Source organism: Gopherus evgoodei, chromosome 8 (genome assembly GCF_007399415.2).
Source record: "Gopherus evgoodei ecotype Sinaloan lineage chromosome 8, rGopEvg1_v1.p, whole genome shotgun sequence".
Taxonomy (NCBI): Eukaryota; Metazoa; Chordata; order Testudines; family Testudinidae; genus Gopherus; species Gopherus evgoodei.
This window is the reverse complement of record NC_044329.1, coordinates 45699661-45720758: the sequence shown is the minus strand read 5'-3', so window position 1 is coordinate 45720758 and position 21098 is coordinate 45699661. Positions and strand designations below refer to the sequence as shown.

The 21098-nt window shown below is 48.2% G+C and overlaps 1 protein-coding gene across 1 annotated transcript in view; it reads left to right on the top strand.

The window, feature by feature from the left end:
• Window positions 1–21098, top strand: part of MTA1 (metastasis associated 1) — a 176702-nt gene that overhangs the window by 98941 nt on the left and 56663 nt on the right. Inside the window, 2 exon segments of the mRNA XM_030572101.1 lie at window positions 105–179; window positions 2814–2872. Of these exon segments, the coding sequence (XP_030427961.1) occupies window positions 105–179; window positions 2814–2872 (134 nt within the window).

The window sequence follows — 21098 nt, the reverse complement described above, 5'->3', positions numbered from 1 at the left end:
TCTATAAAACATTTAGCTGAAAGGCTTCTGTCAAAAGATTCTTGTGAATTTCAGTGAGACATCAGCTTCTTGTGATGACTGTGGCTTTTTCTTCATATCTGTAGCTTCCATGGAAGTCCTTAACCAGCATAATAGAATATTACTACATGTGGAAAACTACAGATAGATATGTTCAGCAGGTAAGAGAGATTTGGCGCAGCCCATTGAATTTTAAAAAGAGCTGCTTTTGTCTTTAAAGGAGGAGTATTGCTGCTTTGAACGTCCCATTGGGAGTTAGCCCAGCAGGTGGATTTCACAGTGCTCCAAAGCACGAGAAATATCTCCCTTGCCACAGAATTTTTCAGCCATCATACAGAAGTCTGGGAAGTATGTGGGGTTGCCATGTGTGTTCCCGTCACGTATGCCCCATAATTTCCTGTCTATGTTACAGGAGTTTTCAAATGACTTTTTGGAATTTGTCTCAAAAGTGTGGGAAGGGGAACAAAGCTAAAATCTTCGTATGTTGCTGTATTTAAGGTCAGCATTAATTTTAGCAGGAAGTTACCCAGGAATTTCTGTGTGAGAGGAGGATGGTGTGTAAAACAGCCCTCAACTGACTGTTCTTTACTTCGGTTCTCCAGTCTGGGAGCCATGAGGAGGCAAAGTGGTTGCTGTTCATATGGAGGTGGTTCCGTGCAGTTGGAGTATTGTGGGAGGAGGTTGATGCCTGGCATTCCTTAACCCACACATTTACCAGTCAGTTTTGGCTGCCAGTTGCGCTCATTTCATCCATCTTTGTCTAACTGTGAAGATAAGGTGATCCCTTCAATAGAGTGCAATACAGAAACACAAAAATGGGTTCTATAGAAATCTGGTTACTGAAAACTATCTGTAAGAGTTGAGTAGAGTGGCAGAAAGATTAGTTGCGAAGGAAGATAAATGTGGATCAGTGTAGGTATTTCCACCACCATAATATTTAGAAATACAATGAGGAGTCTGGTGGCATCTTAAAGATAAACAGATTTATTTGGACATAAGCTTTCGTGAGTAAAAAACCCCAGATAAATCTGTTTGTCTTTAAGGTACCACCGGACTCCTCATTTAGTTTGTGGATACAGACTAACATGGCTACCCCTCTGATATTTGACATATTTAGATCTAATACTCTTACTCTATTTTACAATCCAGTTGTACTTGGGAGACAAGTACAAGAGTCATAGTCTGCTAACTCTCTCCAGTGGAGACTTTGCCTGAGGGTAAGGATAGATGACTGGCCCATGTTTATTTGGCCTGGAGTTATGGCCCTGCATTGCCACCTTTACCATCCCTTTTCAGAGTAGAACATTTCCATTGTGGTGCTACAAATGGATCAGACAGATTACATAATGAACAAACACACACACTGTGTCAAATGCTTTTAACATTGACCTTCTCAGCTTGCCACTGACCAGCTAACTCTTTCTGTGATGAAGACATAGACTCACTCCCTTCCAGCAAGATAAAGAGTTAAGCACTAGGAACTTGGGACAATGAAAGAAGCTGGTGTGATGGGGAAATGTTGACAGGAACCTATCTTTTTCTTTCTCTCTCCACTGCGGGCACCACTGGCACAGTAGTTCGCTGCTTCTTTACTGCTATGTGTGGCTGTCAGTATGGGGATAGATACTGAATAGGCACACTTTCCCTGTACTGCTGATAAGGCAGATGCTTTGAGGGGAATCTGCTTATCTCCTTCCTTTTGTAAGGTACTCCTTGATTATACAATGAAAACTCAGCCCCCTGGAAGTGGGGGCAAGGTGGCTGTTCTCTGTGAGAAGTCTGTCAACCAATGAAAATTGTGCTGCCCCCTCCCTAGTTTATTAGAGTCAAAATTGTATATCTTTCTGATCATTTGTGTATCACTGGCCACTAACACTACCCTGCACCGCACACCGAAGCCAGCACTTTGATCTAAATTTCAGCTGTTACAGCCCACAGCAGACTAGACTGTCAGAGAATAGGAGGCACCAAGGTGCACCAGTGCCTGAGGTCCCAGTAGTGTTAGGGAAATGATAGTGAGTTATAGCCAGACAATCCAGGCAAGTGACCTGCAGCCATGTATTGCAGGGCAAAGTGAAGAATCCCCAAGATCACTGCAAACCCTTGGGTCTAGCCCTTGATCTTAAAATCTCCAATGTGTGTGTTTCTGCTTGATTTACAAACTGCAGACCTTTTGTTTACTAGATAAATGGTGTGATAACCCTATGCTGCAAACTCATTTTGGGAAGGTCTCCAACAAAGTTTGTATATGTTATGGAAACAATGCATGTTTTCATTGCTTTGATAGATAACATGCATAGGATAGGCATAGCATATCATTTTTGAACAAAAATCTCTTCAGTTTCTGAAATGATGCAGCTGGTCAGAAGAGTGAGTAAATAAGATGTTGTACCAGTTCAGATACATTCTGGTTGGGTATGAGCTAACAAGGAGAAAAAGCCCAGAACGCTTAAGAGATCTTTCTTTGAACACACACATTGCTGTTGGACTAAAAGAGGATGCAACGAGTGTCCTTTATGAGAAGTTGTCTAACTGTGATTTTGGAAACTGATTGGTTGAATTCACAGAAGACACTTTGGTTGTCTCTTGATGGCTACAGTTGATTTTCAATGGATATTTCTGTATCAGAAAGGGAATACATGACAGCCGCTAATGCCAAGAAGTGAATTTCATTCCTGTTCATTAAGAGACTTGTAGATGCTAGGGGTTGAATTTCCAGACTCCCAGTTAAAATGGTGTGACCATCTGTCTTTTATTTTTTGTTTTTCACTTTAACTTTCTCTTTTGTGTTTAAGAAACGATTGAAAGCAGCGGAAGCAGAAAGCAAGCTAAAACAAGTGTATATACCCAACTAGTAAGTATCTTTCCTTATTGATGAATTTCCCATTTCATTATGGATGTCTTATATAGTAGCATTCTCCTTTGCCTGGCAGTATGATGCATTGATTTTATTTGTAAAACTGAAATAGAGCAGCCATCAAATATCCATGTCAGAAGAATTAACAAACTGGATTATTAAATGGGTGAGTAAGGAGGAATTCTGGTTTTGAAGAATAAATTAGCCATCAGTCTAACTTGGATGTATGTTCATCACCTGGAACCTGTACCCAATAAGTCTGCCGTCTGTTGAGTCCAATGGAAGGCATTATATTGTAACAGACTGACCAGAAAATGACCATCTATAGCTATTTTTTACAGCCTACTGGCCAGTGGAATGAGTGCACATGTAAATGATATGTGTAGCCTTCTAAATGTCTGAGTTGTGTGTTTCTTACCAAACACATTGGGCAAAATGGTGACTGTTAAGAGCCAGGGGAATGCATGGAGCAGATGCTGCAGAGGAAAGCTTAATGCCTCTTGTGCTCTGGATGGAGCTGGCTAGGAGTGTGCATCCACTGCTCTTCCTAATGCAATCAGACTGCTGCTTGCACATGAATGGAAGGCAAGGCCATGCTCCTGTCTTGCCAGATCACTTGACCAAGGAATGCTTTAGACAGTGCTGGTGGGCTTCCCCCTTGGACTCCCAAGACTAAGGTTGCCTCGTGCATGGGTGCACTGTAGGTGGAGGGGCTCTGTGTGTTCTCTTCACCCTAGTATGGCACACTGACACAGGGTTGGCCATAACTTGGCCCTTAGAATTTTTGAACCTTTTTAAAAAATACAAAATCTTTTTTGAGTCTTATTTTTCACATGAAATATGGATTGGTAATTTTGTTAGATCGGGAGTGTAATGGACAAAAAGGAGGTAGCTAGTAGTTGCTGAATAATAGGTCTCTTCCTCCTCTAGATTTTGTTGGCTGGGAGATGACTCCTAGAAATGATGTTTCCTAGAGCTTTGTTTAATTTAATTCTTAAAGTACAACGCAGTGGGACTTCTGCCACTTCCCTTTGGAATCTGTTCCACAGTGTAGTATAAATTACTCTTAGGAAGCTGCTTTTAGACGAGGAACTCAAATTTTCCCTTTCTTAATTTCTTCCCTGTACTCCTAGACATACTCCCATGTGTGCTACCCTAAATAATTCCTCTCCCTCTTATTCTTCAAATATTTTAACTCTTTTTTTCATGTGTCCTTTCAGCCATAGCTAAATCAAAATTTATATGTTGAGCTTGCAAGTCGATCCCCAAATCCCTGATCATTTTTGTTGCTCTCTTCTGAATTCCTTGCAACATGCCAATATCAATCTGATAATAGTGTCCAAAATAGAATGTAATCAGAATTAAGTTGAATAGAATTTTTCTCCCATTATTATTCAGTGGTAATATCCTTTATGAAAGCTGATACTATTCACAGTGACACTAGATATCAAATTAAACATAAATGCATGTTCTTCTTCTAGTGCTTGCTCATATCGATTCCAATTAGGTGTGTGCGTGCAGCGTGCACACTTGTCGGAAGATTTTTACCCTAGCAACACTTGGTGGGTTGGCTGGGTCGCCCCCTGGAAGGGTGCTGTTATGGTGCCGGATATATACCCCTGCCCACCCAACGGCCCTTCAGTTCCTTCTTACCGCCCGTGACGGTCGTTGGAACTGTGGAGCGTGGCTTTGCTGATCTCCACATCCCTAGCTACTCATAGTTCTTTGCTGTTTGTTGTGTGTATAGTTTGAGTTCTTGTAGTTATAGTTAGTATTAGTTAGTTAGTTTATATAGTTTAAGGGGGGATCGGGTATTAGCCCCTTTCCTCCAAGGCACCGGGATTCAAATCTGTGCACGGCGTGCCAAAAGCCGGTGCCAATAGGGGATCCCCATGACTCCTGCCTCAAGTACCTAGGGGAATCCCACCTTGCTGATAAGTGCCGTATCTGCAAGTCATTTAAACAAAGGACAAAGAAGGAGCGGGACTTTCGACTGAAACAGCTCCTCATGGAGTCGGCACTTAGTCCTGCAGCGTCGGCACCGAGCGCCCAACAGACTGCTTCTGTAAGGAGCGCCCCTTCGGCCCCGGACCACTCCGGTACCGAGAAGGAGCCCCAGCACCGACATCTGCTCGGCACCGCTCCCTGTCCCCGACACCCAGGAAGCAACGTAGCACTCCAGCTGCTTCAGCTCCACAGAAGGAGCTCTTCGAAGACAGGTCATCCAGCACTGTCATCTGCCACGGCACCGTCGACTGTGGCACCACTGATTGCGGCTCCACCGAGCGCGGCACCGTCTATTCCAGTCCCACAAGGGCCGTTGAGTTCGGTGCCTGACAGCTCCCCAGCTCATGCTGTGGTTGAGCTTGCCCTCCCTTCTACACCGGAGACCTTCTCCACAGCAAGGGAGCTCATCGCCATGATGGAGCCGACATGGCCTCAACCCCCGGCATTGCCGGTGCTGGTCATACAATCCATCGGGAAACCGGCCCTAGTAAAGCCACCTTCCGTTGGTCCAACAGAGAGACGTCGTTCAAGATCACGGTCTCACAGACGCTCTCGATCATGCCGTTCCCGGTGCTGCTTGCAGTCCCGGCACCACTCTCCATCGTGTTACCGGTCGCACTCGCGGCGCCGTTTGACATCTCGTTCACCAGCCAGATACTCACAGCACTGCTCTCGGCACCATGTATCACACAGCCTTTCCAGATGAAGGGACTTGAGATCCCGGTCGACCTCCCAGCACCGCTACAGTAGAAGGACCTGGTCTTGCTCGCGGTACCGCTATAGCTCCCGATACCACTCCCCGGGATCGAGCATCCAGAACAGTGGTGCCCTCCCAGGGCTTATCGGCACCACGGTGGCCATCAAGACACACATCGGTGTCATCGCAGGCTGGTAGCGCATCCTATCCTCAGGAGCATGACTCTGACGTCCCCAGCCATATATTTCCAGAGACCCAGAGCCACGAGCAAGGGCCTCATTGCTTGTCCTTCTGGACACCGTGGGCATACCACCAAGCCCAAGGTGCTCCATCAGTGGCTCCACGGTTGGCCCTGTCAGAACACCAGGTACCAGAGGCGACAGTAAGCCCCTTCCCCCCCCCCCCCCACGAGCACGGATGAGACTCCGATACCATCTGCAGACACCCAGGTTCCACCTGACGCAGAGAATGCTCCTCAAGTACAGGAGCCTCCACAGGATCCCCTGGTCCTGGGCCTCTCCTCCTCCTTGCCTGATGAGGTGGTGGCAGGAACATCTTTCTCAGGCCCTCCACCAATTGATCTCAGGGGCCATCAAGACCTTTTGAGACGAGTGCCTCAAAATATGAACTTGCAGATGGAGGAGGTCCCTGAAATAGAGGACCCTGTCGTGGACATCCTATCCGCTGATGTACCTACTAGAGTGGCTCTTCCGTTTATATGCACCGTACAGGCTAATGTGGACACCATTTGGCAATCCCCAGCCTCGATTCCACCTACAGCAAGGGCAGTAGAGAGAAAAGATATGGTCCTCTCCAAAGGGGTATGAATATCTCTACATTAATCCACCTCCTTGCTCTTTAGTGGTGCAATCGGTGAACGAAAGGGAGCGTCATGTCCAGCAAGCCCCGGCTCCTAAGTCAAAGGAGGCTAGGCGCATGGACCTCCTAGGCTGCAAAATATACTCGTCCGGGGGCCTCCAGCTTAGGGTGGCAAACCAACAAGCCCACCTAAGTAGATATAACTTTAACACGTGGGTGTCCTTGGGGAAGTTTACGGAACCTCTTCCCCAGGAGTCCTGTCAAGAATTTACGGCCCTACTTGAGGAGGGTAAAAAGGTAGCAAGAATCTCCCTCCAAGCCTCTCTGGATGCAGTGGACTTTGCAGCCAGAATTCTGGCATCAGGAGTGACGATGAGGCATATCTCCTGGCTCCAGGTATCAGGCCTTCCCCCTGAATTACAACAAACTATTCAGGATTTGCCCTTTTGAAGGCCAGGGCCTGTTCTCAGATAAAACTGACCCCAGATTGCAAAGTCTGAAGGACAATTGCATTATAATGCGCTCGCTGGGTATGCACACGCCAACGCAGGACCTTCCGGCCCCAGCCACACTACCCTTACACCCTGCCTAGGCCACGTCAGGGCTTTAGCAGAAAGCGTGGTAGAGGGAATTGTCAGAGGCAGTCTGGCCCTCAAGGTCTTCGAAATCAGGCGCCCCCTAAACCACCAGCGGGGCCCAAACAGAACTTTTGATGGGACGCCCGAGGGCGGCCCACCAGTTGCTCTACCGGGTCCTTCTCCTCCCTTTTTCAACCGCCTCTCCCAATTCCTCCCTGCCTGGTCCCAGCTAACTTGGATCGTTGGGTCTTGCGCACGGTGGAAGTGGGATACCACCTCCATTTTGTTTCAAACCCGCCTTCCCACCCTCCCTCCCCGTCCCTCTTCAGGGACCCCTCTCACGAGCAATTCCTCTTGCAAGAGGTCCAGTTGCTCTTAGCCATGGGAGCCATAGAGGAGGTGCCAAAAGACATGAGGGGCAAGGGGTTTTATTCCCGCTACTTCCTAATCCCCAAGGCAAAGGGAGGTCTACGACCGATCCTAGACCTGCGAGAACTCAACAAGTTCATGATAAAGCTGAAGTTCTGCATGCTAACCCTGGAGACCATTATCCCGTCTCTGGATCCGGGAGACTGGTATGCTGCCCTCGTTATGAAGGACGCGTATTTCCACATCGCAGTTTACCCACCACACAGATGGTACCTCCATTTTGTGGTCAACCATCAACACTTTTTCAGTTCACTGTAGTTCCGTTTGGCCTTTCTACAGCTCCGCGTGTGTTCTCAAAATGCATGGCCATAGTCGCCTCCGGCATCGTCGGGTACACATCTACCTGTATCTCGACAATTGGCTCATTCGAGGGACTTCCCTGTTACAAGTGTCGCAGCACCTGCGCATCGTCAAAGACCTCTTCGAGAGCCTAGGCCTGATGATCAGCACAGAGAAGTCTACTCTGACACCCATGCAGAGAATAGACTTCATTGGAGCAGTTCTGGACTCCAGTCTGGCCAGAGCCTGCCTCCCACAGTCACGTTTTCAAGCAATGGCTTCAATTATTTGAGGTCTTCACTGACGTTATCGGGAAGGTTTGTGCACCTGCCTCAGCCTAGTAGGTCACATGGCCTCCTGCACCTTCGTGACCAAGCACGCGAGGCTACACCTCCGTCCCTTTCAAACCTGGCTTGCTTCAATATACCAACCACACACAGACAGCCTGGACTCGATGCTCACTATTCCCCGGAAGGTTCTGGGCTCCCTAGCATGGTGGGTAAACCCCACAGGGATGCCATTCCACCCACTGCAACCCTCGATGGCCCTAACCATGGGTGCATCATCTCTGGGTTGGGGTGCCCACCTCGAGGGCCTTCGCACTCAAGGCCTCTGGTCGCCTCAAGAGCTGGCCTTACACATCAATGTGCGGGAGCGGAGTATGTAAGGTCTTGGAAAAAAATTTGAAGGAGAAAGTAGTTAAGGACATTGAGGTCAATGGTAATTTGGACAAATTACAGCATGGTTTTACTAAAGGTAGATCGTGCCAAACCAACCTGATCTCCTTCTTTGAGAAGGTGACAGATTATTTAGACAAAGGAAATGCGGTAGACGTAATTTACCTCGATTTCAGTAAGGCATTTGACACGGTTCCACATGCGGAATTATTAGTCAAATTGGAAAAGATGGGGATCAATATGAAAATTGAAAGGTGGATAAGGAACTGGTTAAAGGGGAGACTACAACGGGTCGTACTGAAGGGTGAACTGTCAGGCTGGAAGGAGGTTACTAGTGGAGTTCCTCAAGGATCGGTTTTGGGACCAATCTTATTTAACCTTTTTATTACTGACCTTGTCACAAAAAGCGGAAATGTGCTAATAAAGTTTGTGGATGACACGAAGCTGGGGGGTACTGCTAACATGGAGAAGGACTGGGATATCATACAGGAAGATCTGGATGACCTTTTAAACTGGAGTAATAGTAATAGGATGAAATTTAATAGTGAAAAGTGCAAGATCATGCACTTAGGGATTAATAATAACTTTAGATATACATTGGGGACGCATCAGTTGGAAGCGACAGAGGAGGAGAAGGACCTTGGGGTGTTGGTAGATCACAGGATGACTATGAGCCGCCAATGTGATATGGCCGTTAAAAAAGCTAATGCAGTTTTAGGATGCATCAGGCAAGGTATTTCCAGCAAAGATAAAGAGGTGTTAGTACTGTTATATAAGGCACTGGTGAGACCCCACCTGGAATACTGTGTGCAGTTCTGATGTCCCATGTTTAAGAAGGATGAATTCAAACTGGAACAGGTTCAGAGACGGGCTACTAGGATGATCCGAGGAATGGAGAACCTGTCATATGAAAGGAGACTCAAAGAGCTTGGCTTGTTTAGTCTAGCCAAAAGAAGGTTGAGGGGGGATATGTTGCTCTTTATAAATATATCAGAGGGATTAATATTAGGGAGGGAGAGGAATTATTTAAGCTTAGTACCAGTGTAGATACAAGAACAAATGGGTATAAACTGGACACTAGGAAGTTTAGACTTGAAATTAGATGAAGGTTTCTAACCATTAGAGGAGTGAAGTTCTGGAACAGCCTTCCAAGGGGAATAATGGGGGCAAAAGACATATCTGGCTTTAAGATTAAGCTTGATAAGTTTATGGAAGGGATGGTATGATGGGATAGCCTAATTTTGGCAATTGATCTTTGATTATCAGCAGATAAGTATGCCCAGTGGTCAGTGATGGGATGTTGGATGAGATGGGATCTGAGTTACTGCAGAGGATTCTTTTCTGAGTGCTGGCTGGTGAGTCTTGCCCACATGCTCAGGGTTTAGCTGATCGCCATATTTGGGGTCAGGAAGGAATTTTCCTCCAGGGCAGATTGGCAGAGGCCCTGGAGGTTTTTCACCTTCCTCTGCAGCGTGGGGCATGGATCACTTGCTGGTGGATTCTCTGCAGCTTGAGGTCTTCAAACCACAATTTGAAGACTTCAGTAACTCAGACATAGGTTAGGGGTTTGTTATAGAAGTGGATGGGTAGGGTTCTGTGGCCTGCTTTGTGCAGGGGGTCGGACTGGATGATCACATTGGTCCCTTCTGACCCTAGAATCTGAGTCTATGAGATGTGTTGCTCATATCCGTTCCAAACCTGCCCTCCTTCCTCTCTGTCAGAGTAGCCGGCAAGAAGGAACTGAAGGGCTGTTGGGTTGGCAGAGGTATATATATGGCGCCATAACAGCGCCACTCCAGGGGGCGACCCAGCTGACCCACCGAGTGTTGCTAGGGTAAAAATCTTCCAACGAACGTGCACGTGGCACGCACACACCTAATTGGAATGGATATGAGCAACACATCTCGAAGAACAACAGTTACAAAGGTGAGTAACTGTCTTATATAACAGCAAAACAAATGCCATTTTGGACTGTAGATACAAAGGATATTAACAGAAAAGACAAATTATTCCCCCTCTCAGTTGCTTTGGACTCATAATAAATGAAATTGTTCGTAGTTTTCTGTATGGGTTGGTTAATTTTCTCTGTTTATGTGAACGGTTTGCCTTTTCCCAGCCTCAAACATACACATGAAAGTAATGTTATTTGCAATTACACTGATGTCATACCATGCAGGATACATCTGTAGGCTCCTTACTTTGTAGTTCTTATTCTTCTGATGTGCTGAGAATTTTAAATACCATGAGTCTTGTTTCTTAAAATCTGATTCTCTTGGTCAGGGCTGTAACCTCAGTCTGCAGTTGGTGGGACTTCACACTTTGAAGCCTGCCATCATGGTTCTGCTTGCCCAAGTGGGGAGAAGCCTGTTCTGCCAGAAGCCTGTTCTGCCTCATGGTGCTTGATGCAGTGTTGAGGATGGTGGAGCTCTTTGGGTAGTCAGAGCTGGCTGAAATTTTTCTGACAGAATGCTTATCTGTTGGAAAATGCTGCTTAGATGGAAGAAATGTTCCATGCAAATTGTGTCTTCCCACAGAAATGTGGCAGGTAAGCTGGTGAGAGCGGTTTCCTGCCAGCTTGGGCTCCCCTGGCACCTAAGCAGTCTGACTCCCAGGGAGCTGGGCAGCACAGAGAGTTCTCCTGAAATGGAACTTTTCAGAATGTTTCTGCCTGCAAAAGACTTCAAATTTTTGACTCTTTATCCCAATTTGTGGTGATGAATTTTCTCCCACAATCAAAATTTTTCATGGCATTTTACAGCCAGGTCTACCGGTCAGCTAATCTGGGGAAGGCTTTCACACGCCATTCCCTACTCCGTTTGTTGGCCTCAGCACAGGCACTCATGCAGCGTTCTGGTGAAGGGACAGATGATAGGTGGAAGAGTCCAGTCTGCAAAGCGGGGACCTTCAGCTCTGCTTCGCAAATGCCTTTCACCCTCTCCTCTTGACACAATACTAAGAGATGAATGCACAGGTGACTTGAATGTACTGTAATTGACATTGTAAGTCTTAAAGCAAGTGTAACATACACTGTCCTCCACTTCTGACCTTCTCAGCATGTATCATGGAAAGCTGCAGTCCTGTGCACAGCCCTCTTGTCTCCTCCAAGTGCTATTACTGCCTGCCTGTCAAATTTCAGATCAAGACATGGCACCGAGACAACTCATGACATTGATGGATTATGTCTTCCTGGCTATGGGTAGTGGTCATGTGCCTGTTCTGATGGATTTTTACTACATTTGGACACTGTGGTTCATTAGGTTATGGTAGATGTAGAAGAAGTTGCATGGCTCCACTCATGCTGTAGTGATAAACATACTACAGGTACCTAAATGCATAGAAACAGGACCTGGTGTGGTGTTGGCTGGTTAAACTACTGTGCCCATTTCTGTTTGAAGATTTTAACACTAATGATCCATGTTTCTCATCTTAGGAATAAATGATTGTCACTTCCTGCAATGCTGACACAAGAGCCACCTAGAAGCAAGTTAAATCTGGTCAGTGTTTGCCCTAGAATTTGACTGCAAAGAGTGATCTAGGAAGCCCTTAGGGAATGTGTGCACTGAGAACAACAAAAAATCCTGCAGCAATGAGTCTGAGCCCTGGTCAGCTGACACGGGCTCATGCTTTACAGCTAAAAACAGTGTAGGTCTTCCTGTTTGGGCTGGAGCCTGAGGTCTGAGATCTTCCCTTCCACCCACCTCCCCCCTTGCTGGGTTTCGGAGCCTGGGCTTTGGCCTGAGCAGGAACATCTGCAGTGCTACTTTTTAGCCCTGTAGTGCAAGCTTGAGTCAGTTGATCTGGGCTCTGAGGCAGTTGATCTTCCAGGGTTTTTTGCTTGCTTGCTTATTTGCACTGGGTGCATGTACCCTAAGTTAATTCAGGACACTTTTCTCTCAGTCTCTGGGCACTTCAGCTGATGGAACCCTAGTTTCCCCTTGTGCTGATAGTGGGAAAGGCACTTGAGAGATGCCGTTGTGTGTTATTTAGTATCTGTGGTACTTATATGGCCCGCACTAACAAAGTAATAGGCAGAAGTATCTCTTAGAGCATGTCTACACTGGCAAAGTTACAGCACCAACAGTTACAGCGCCACTCAGAGAGCACCAAAGGAAAACCATTGTTGTGTGTCTACACTGACAGCTGCCTGCGCAATATTATGTTCACACTTGTGGCACTGTTCGGAGCGGTGTGCTCTGGGCAGCTATCCCACAGAGCACCTCTTTCTCTTCTGCTGCTAAGACTTGTGGGAAGGCAGAAGGGATCTCAGGCCATCCTGGGTCCTATCCCAATGCCCAGTGGTGCATCGCTTCACATCCCAGCAATCCCCGTACTTCCATCTGCATTTGGCACCATCTTTCAATGGTTTGTGTACTGCGCACCCTGCCCTGTCTCTTTCTGGCTGCATGAATGGATCCTGAGCTGTTGACAAGAATGCTGTTTGCACTAACCAACACGTCACGAGTGGCAGTGGAGTTATTCCTTAAACTACAAAGTCAAGAGGAGTGCGACATTGATCTCACCACGCGTAGTAGGTACAACGTGAGATTTCTTGTGGCATTCATGGAGGTGCTGACCACTGTGGAACACTGCTTTTGGGCTCAGGAAACAAGCAGTGAGTGGTGGGATCACACTGTGATGCATGTCTGAGATGACAAGCAGTGGCTGCAGAACTTTTGCATGAGGAAAGCCAAATTCATGGGACTGTGTGATGAGCACGTACCAGACCTTTGGCACAAGGACACAAGAATGAGAGCTGCCCTGCCATTGGAGAAGCGTGTAGCGATTGCACAGTGGAAGCTGGCTACTCCACGCTGCTACCGATCAGTCGCTAATCAGTTTGGAGTGGGAAAGTCAACCACTGGAGTCGTTTTGACAGAAGTGTGCAGGGCCATTAATCACATCCTGCTCAGAAAGACCCTAACTTTAGGCAACGTGTGTGAGATTGTTGATGGCTTTGCACAAATGGGCTTTCCTAACTGTGGAGGGGTGCTAGATGGCACGCATATTCCAATTCTGGTACCAGACCACCTAGTCACCAAGTACATTAATTACAAGGGGTATTTTTCAATGGTTCTTCAGGAGCTTGTGGATCACTGTGGGCGTTTCACAGACATTAACGCAGGCTGGTCTAGAAAAGTGCATGACTCGCCCATCTTTCGGAACATTGGCTTGTTCAAGAAGCTGCAAGCAGGACTTTCTTCCCAGACCAGAAGATCGCCCTGGGGGAAGTCAAAATGCCCATTGTGATCCTGGGAGACCCTACCTACCCCTTAATGCCGTGGTTCATGAAGCCATACCTGGGGCAACTGACAGCAGCAAGGAGCGGTTCAACAGGCTGAGTAAGTGCAGAATAACTGTGAAGTGCATTCAGCCGTTTAAAAGCCTGCTGGTGTTGCTTATATGGGAAGCTGAACATGGCCAATGGTAATATTCCTATGTTTATAGCCATGTGCTGTGTGCTCCATAATATTTGTGAAGGGAAGGGTGAAAGCTTCAATCAGGGCTGGACCACAGAGGCTGGAGGCTGAGTTAAACAGCTGGAGACCAGGGCTATTAGAAGGGCACAGTATGGGGCCATAAGGATCAGGGATGCTTTGAGACAGCAATATGAAGCTGAAAGCCAGTAATATTTGTTGCTATCCCCGGGAATGCTAAGAGGTGATTGGTGCACATGATGCAAGAAGGGGCCTTAACATAGCTGTATGTATATTGCTTTGCTGTACTCTTTTTGCTTTTACTTAATAAAATAAAGATTGCTTTCAAACAAACACAATTCTTTTATTGGAAGACAGCAACCAGAGGAGAGAGTCAAACAAAAAAATTCATCAGTGGGAATGGGGGAAATGGAAGGTCTCAAGAGGAGGAGGGGTCCCAGGATGGCTACAGATTTGTGTATGTCCAGGGATCATACCCAGCCTTCTCCTTTGGAGTATGATGCAGCGGGTGCTGTACTTCAGCAGGGTCAAACTGCAGATGGATGGGTGTTGAGTGCAGTGAGTATTGGGAGTCCACACTGCTGGACTCTGACGAGGGAGGAGTGGAATGCTGCGGGTAAAGAGTGGAGCCAGGAGGTTGATAAGAGTGTGTTGGCTGTATGTGTGTGTCTGGTGGGAGGGGGCAGAGTGCATGGGAAAGAGTTCTGTGACAGTGGCTGCAGAAGGGGGAGTGGGGGAGGGTGTAGAGCTGCTCAGTTTGAAGAGCTAGTATCGCCTGGAGCATGTCTGCTTGGCGCTCCATAACTGTTAAGAGCCACTCCATGGCTTCTTTCTGGTATGCCACATTCTCCTTTCGTTCCCTCTTCTCGCTATCCCGCCACTCCTTCAATTTCTTTTTCTCGGCGGCAGAGTGCATTATAACCTCATGCATAAAGTTGTCCTTAGTTCTTCTTGGCTGCTTTTGGATTCTTCACAACCATTCTGCTGCCGATAAAGGGAGCTGGTCTCCTGAGGTCAGCTCTGAGAAGTTTAAATGCAACATTTTACAGAAGCAGTATTGTTTGCAACACAGACAATACTGTTTCAGTGCTTTAAAACATAGCCATTACTCTCACACCTGACACTAACTGGCTGACCCCACGCAAGCACACACAAGCCACAAGACCCCCAAAATGATGCGTAGCCAGAGGGGCAGGGTAAATCACTGTGTTCCTGGATCCTGCTGTACACTGGACACATGGCTCTTGGGCACCTGGGGAGAGCCAGCACTGCAGAGGGAGCCTCATAATCATTCCTATCTCCACACTTTCCACAGGAGGCGATCATTATGGAAGATATTTCGCTGTTGAGGGTGAGTAGAGAATCAAGGGAAGGGTTTTCTCCAAGCATGCCGCTTCCGCCCTGGTCCCTTCGCTGCTAGCCTGTGTGCAGCTGTGGTCCCCCTGCCCGTGACTGCACAGTGGTATGGGAAAGTTAATTAACGGGGCAAGAAACAAAGCAGCTCTGCCAAGGAACGTGCGGGAGCGGATTGCCCAGTATCTCCACGAGAGTTTCATGGAGATCTTCTGAGGGAGATTCCTGTGAAGTGAGGGAGTACAGCCCGTTCTGCTGCTCAAACTAGGCATGAGGTGGGAGACAAGCCTGCTATCTGCAATCTTCCTGCCCTCAACAACTCACTTCAGCAATTCCCCAAATCAGATCCACTTACCAGGGGCCTCCTCTCCTGTTCGCAGTTTGCCAGTATTCGACTGTTGTGACTGGCTAGGCTTCTCCAGGGTAGAAAAGAGTTCCCGACTGCATGCATCTCTGGCCTCTGAGTCATCCTCGGCCTCTGGTTCCCTCTCCCCCTCTTCATCCAAGATTGGTTCCTCCTGGCTCAGTCCACTCTCAACTGGCAATGAAGCCAACAAAGTATCCACAGGGGACTTCGCAGTGGAGGTCGGGTCACCATCAAGTATCGCGTCCAGCTCTTTGTAGAACCGGCAGCTCGTGGGTGTAGCACCAGAGCAGCAATTTGCCTCCTCAACTAATTTTTTTCCCTGGGTGCCCCAGCCAGCAAGAATTTGAAGAACAGCTAGCCAAAGTCTGAATAATGTGGGTGAACTAGAGTGCCTCATGTTAAATGAGGATATTGATATAGTAATAGCTAAAAATGTTTTAAGTACATCAGAAGCAGGAAGCCTGCTAAACAACCAGGGGGGCCATTTGATGAGCAAGATGCTGAAGGAGCACTCAAAGATAAGGCCATTGAGAAGAAACTAAATTAATTCTTTGTATTGGTCTTCACAGCTGAGGATATGAGGGAGATTCCCAAATCTGAGCCATTCTTTTTAGGTGGCAAATCTGAGGAACTGTTATTTACTCCTCAAACATAAGAACTAGAGGTCACCAAATGAAAAAGCAGGTTTAAAAAAAAAAAGCCGCTTTTTTTTTTTTTAATACAATGCACAGTCAACCCGTAGAACGCCTTGCTAGATATTGTGAACCTCATCACTGGCCAGCATGGGGAAAATGGAGAACAATCCCTACAGTCTCTGTGTCCCACCTAGTGGGACGGGAACAGGCCTGATCCCTTTCCAATTTAGACCTTCCCTTCTGGTGTTGCTCACAGACCAGGTCAACTTTTCTTGTGTCCAATCAGGAGTTGGGGGGATGGGGGGAATCCAGGCCCGCCCTCTACACCAGATTCCGGCCCAGGGCCCTGTGGATAGCAGCTGTCTACGTTTCCTGTATCAGCTATGTGACAGCTGCAGCTACAACTCTCTGGGCTACTTCACAATAGCCTCACCCCAGCACCTTCTTTATCCTCACCGCAGGATCTTCCCCTTGAAGCCTGATCCGCTTGTACTCCTCAGTCCTCCAGCAGCATGCTGTCTCACTCCTTGCTTGCCCTCCACCAACTGATGGGGGAAGTCCTTTTTAAAGCAGGTGTCCTGATTAGTCTGCTTGTTGTCATTGATTCTAGTATGTTAATTGGCTCCAGGTGTCTTAATTAGCCTGCCTGTCTTAATTGGTTCTAGCAGGTTTCTGACTGCTCTAGTGCAGCCCCTACTCTGGTCACTCAGGGAACTGAAAACTATTCATCCAGTGGCCAATATATTTGCCTTTTCCAGACTCCTGTACCCCACTATCACATAGGAAACACCCCAGAGAGTCCAAGTTTGAGTATTTCTTGAAGCAATTCCTTTGCCTTGCAATCCAATTTTAAAGTTTGTGGAATATATTTGTTTGAGGAAGATGACCTCGTCACTGAGCTCTTTTGAGATTTCTTTGTTGTACTGTTGCTGAAATTGTTGAGCTGCAGAAAGTAGATCTTCATTACTCTCTCTTTGGCAGTTCAACAGACTGTGAGAGATTCCAGCTCATTTAAAGCCTTTCTCACTGAATTCAAGTGCTGCGCAACTAGTTGAACACCATCCATCTGTGCAGACCATCTAGTTTTGGACGTCCCATGCAGTGAAACAGGAAGATATTGCTTCAGAATTTCCCACCTTTGTGTGTTTTCCAGTGGTTTGAGAAATGAAGTTTTTGGCTTTGAGCTCTTAGCTACTGCTTCACTCAGTTGTTTTCGCTGTCTCTTGCTTGCACCACTTTCAAATCTCCTCTTCATAGTGATCTATCTGGTCAATATGTAACCTATCCAAACTTGAAATATTCCGCTTTAAATAAGTAGCTTATCTACACTTGGATCATGTTTACAGTAGAAGATTTCAACTGGTGAAAGGGACCCATATGCTGAAAAGACTTAAAACAAAGGTTTCAGAGTGGTAGCCATGTTAGTCTGTATCAGCAAAAACAACGAGGAGTCCTTGTGGCACTTTAGAGACTAACAGATTTATTTGGGCATAAGCTTTCGTAGGCTAGAACCCACTTTATCAGATACGTGGAGTGGAAAAATACAGGAGTAGGTATAAATACATGAAAAAATGGGACTTGCCTTACCAAGCGTGAGGTCAGTCTGAGACAATTCATTTAACAGCAGGATACCAAGAGAGGAAAAATAACTTTTGAAGTTGTAATGAGAGTAGCCCCCCACCCTCGGTTTCGCTTTGCCACCAGTGAAGGTGCGTCAGAACTGCTCTGCTCCAGTTTGGCTGCAGCCTCCCTCTTGAACTCTTCATAGTTAGTAGTACCTGTAGTTAAAGTAGTTTAGTTTAATGTTAGTTTAGTGCGCCTGGGTCGGGGCATGCCCTGTGCCCTGGGCTTTGTTGTGTGACACTTGCAGACAGCCGATGCCAGTGGGTGATCCATACGTGGACTGTTTACGCTGTCTCGGGGAAGCCCATTTCAGTGATTGCTGCAAGAATACAGATCCTTCGAGCGGCAACCATTCAGCGCTTTCCACTAGCCAGCACCACTCCCTGTCTGCAAGATGCTCTAAAAAAGCTAAGACGACACTGGAGCAAGACCGGGGAAGAGTCTAGACCCATGTCGGGCAGTTCTCAATCCCTGTCGACCTCCGGGCCTCTGACTCAGGTTGAGTGGGGTAGCCCAGCCCAATCTGCACCGACCTCCCCGGATGTCCGGATGCCCTCCATGCAAGTGGCCCGGGATGTTATGTCTCTTCTGGTACCAGGGACACTGCCACCATTGGCTCCCTGGTCCAGAGGCAAGCCATTACTTGGATCTCTGCAATAGTTGCCTGATTGGTACCGTTCACGGTCTAGGGAATGTTCCCGACGCCGTTCGCCGCTCAGCGATCACTCCATGCACGGTCCGCGCCAGTCCCTGTTGACCCCCACCAGGTTGTCTGGCTGGGTACTGCCTGGCAGGAGTTCCAGGCATCAACGCTATTCCCATTCTTCATCTTGCTCCAGGACCCCACCATGGCACTTTTGCAGTCCCAGGCATTGATTGCCGGCACCTCACTGGCATGGATCCGCCCGTCGGAGCCGATCATGGAGCAGTTGCTACCAGCGGTACTCCCGCTCCTCCACACTGGGAGCACGGTCTCGTGGTTGGCACTGTTCCTGACTCCACTTGCTCCTCCCGGTCCAGGGACAGCGGTAGGTTGTACACCAAGCCAACCTCCCTTCATAGTTATTAGTCTTTGGGACAGGCAAGTTAGGCTAAACATCCTGCTCTGTCGGTGCCACAACAGGTGCAGTGGCACCGGGCTCCTTGGCTGGCACTGTGGTACCAATGGGCCCCATGGCCCCCGACACAGCCCCCAGTGATGGTTCGCTTGGTGCCTGGCGCCTGAGAGAGACCATCAGCCTCTCTATTTCAGCCTCCAAGAAGGAGTCGAAGTGTTCATCATCGGTTCCATGCCCAGAGGATGACCAAATGGTGGGACCTCTGGCACTGTTGGGTACTGCACCCCAATCCTCATCCTCCCCTGATGAGGCGATTACAGCCCCTCCTCTATCTGTTCTGCAGGAGGACTCTAAGGCCCATCAGGAACTGTTGAAAAGGGTAGCATCAAGCCAAGGAGATGGAGGAACCCTCAGAATTCCTCTTGGCCCCAGCCTCTGCACTGAGTAGGGTGGCTCTCCCATTCCATGAAGGGGTGACAAAGATTTTGAAGGCCTTGTGGCAAACCCCGGCTTCCTTGCCCCCCATCTCTAAGAGGGCAGAACAGAAGTACTTGGTGCCCGCCAAGGGGCGTGAATACCTGTACAACCATCGTGTCCCCAACTCCCTGGTGATCGAGTCAGTCAACCACAGGGAGAGGGAGGGCCAACCAGCTGGGAAAAGAAACAACTAAGGGGGGGACATGATAGAGATCTATAGAATCATGACTGGTGTGATGAAAGTAAATAAGGAAGTGTTATTTACTGCTTCTCATAATAAATGAACTAGGGATCACCAAATGAAATTAACAGGCATCAGGAAGTACAAAATACAAAAGGAAGTATTTTTTTACACAGTGCACAGTCAACCTGTGGAACTCCTTGCCAGAGGATGTTTTGAAGCACAAGACCCTAACAGAGTTCAAAAAAGAACTAGATAAATTCATGGAGGAGAGGTCCATCAATGGCTATTAGCCAGGATGAGCAGAGATGGTTTCCCTATCTCAGAGATCGGCAACCTATGACACATGTGCCAAAGATGGCATGTGAACCGATTTTTTTTTTTTTTTTTTTTTTTTTTTTTAATGGCACACTGCTACCTACCGGCATCCCGACAGACAGCAGTGTGCCATTAAAATTCCTGCCCTGCCCAGCCCCTCCCAGCCTGGTCCACTCTTCTCCACCTTCCACCCCCCCTACCCCCTCCCACAGGGCAGGAGGCAGAAGCTTGGTCCCGCTGGCTCCCCTGCCTCTTCCCACAGTGTTCTGGGTTCCTGACCCCCCCTCCTCCACCTCTCCATCCCTCCCTCCCTGCAGGCCGATCAGCTGATGGCCTTTGTGAGGGAGGGGGTTGGGAAGGAGTGGAGTCAGCGTGCTTGCTGCTCCTGGCGGAGGCAAAGAAGAAGTGGGGGCAGGGCCTTGGGGAAGGGAGAGGGTGGTGGAATAGGGACATATCCTCTCCAGTCCCCTGCCATGAGCACCCCACAACCCCAACACTCTGCCCTGACCCCCCTCCCACACACCCAGCCCTCTGTCCTGCAGCCCTGGCCCCCCACACATACCCAGCCCTCTGCCCTGAGCCCTGCAGTCCTGCAACCCTATGCCCTGACACCTGCACCCCCCTCACATGCCCCCAGTCCTCTTCCCTGATACTCGCGCGCACACACACACCCACATAGGGTGACCAGACATCCCGATTTTATCGGGACTGTCCCTATATTTACTTTTGTCCTGTGTCCTGACCGATGTTTGGTTGGGACTCAAACTGTCCCGATATTTTGCCCTCTGGCGCACAGGCAGGGGGGGCTTGTGCCCCCCTGCACCAACTTCCCCCTGGCCCTGCCCCGACTCTGCCCCTCTCCCACATTGGATCCCTCCCCAAATCCCTGCTCTGGCCCCACCCCCTCACTGCCCCCATTGGTTCCCTCCCCAAATCCCCGCCTTGGCCCTGCCTCTTCCCCAAGCATGCTGCATTCATCGTCCTCACCCCTCCCTGGCTTGTGCTAATCAGCTGTATGGCGGCGCAATCACTGGAGGGAGGGGGGAGAAGCAAGACATGGCAGCCAGCTCAGGGAGGTGGAGGCAGAGCGAAGGTGAGCTGGTGGGGGGAGAGAGGGGGCGTGGAGCTGCTGGTGGGTGCTCAGCCCTCACCAATTTTTCCTATGCTCCAGTGGCTCTTAGTGTGTTGGTTTTGTTTGTTTGTTTTTGTTTTTTGGTGCTCCACCGGCAACCCCCATGTCCCAATATTTCACATCTCTCATCTGGTCACCCTACCCCCACACCCCACACA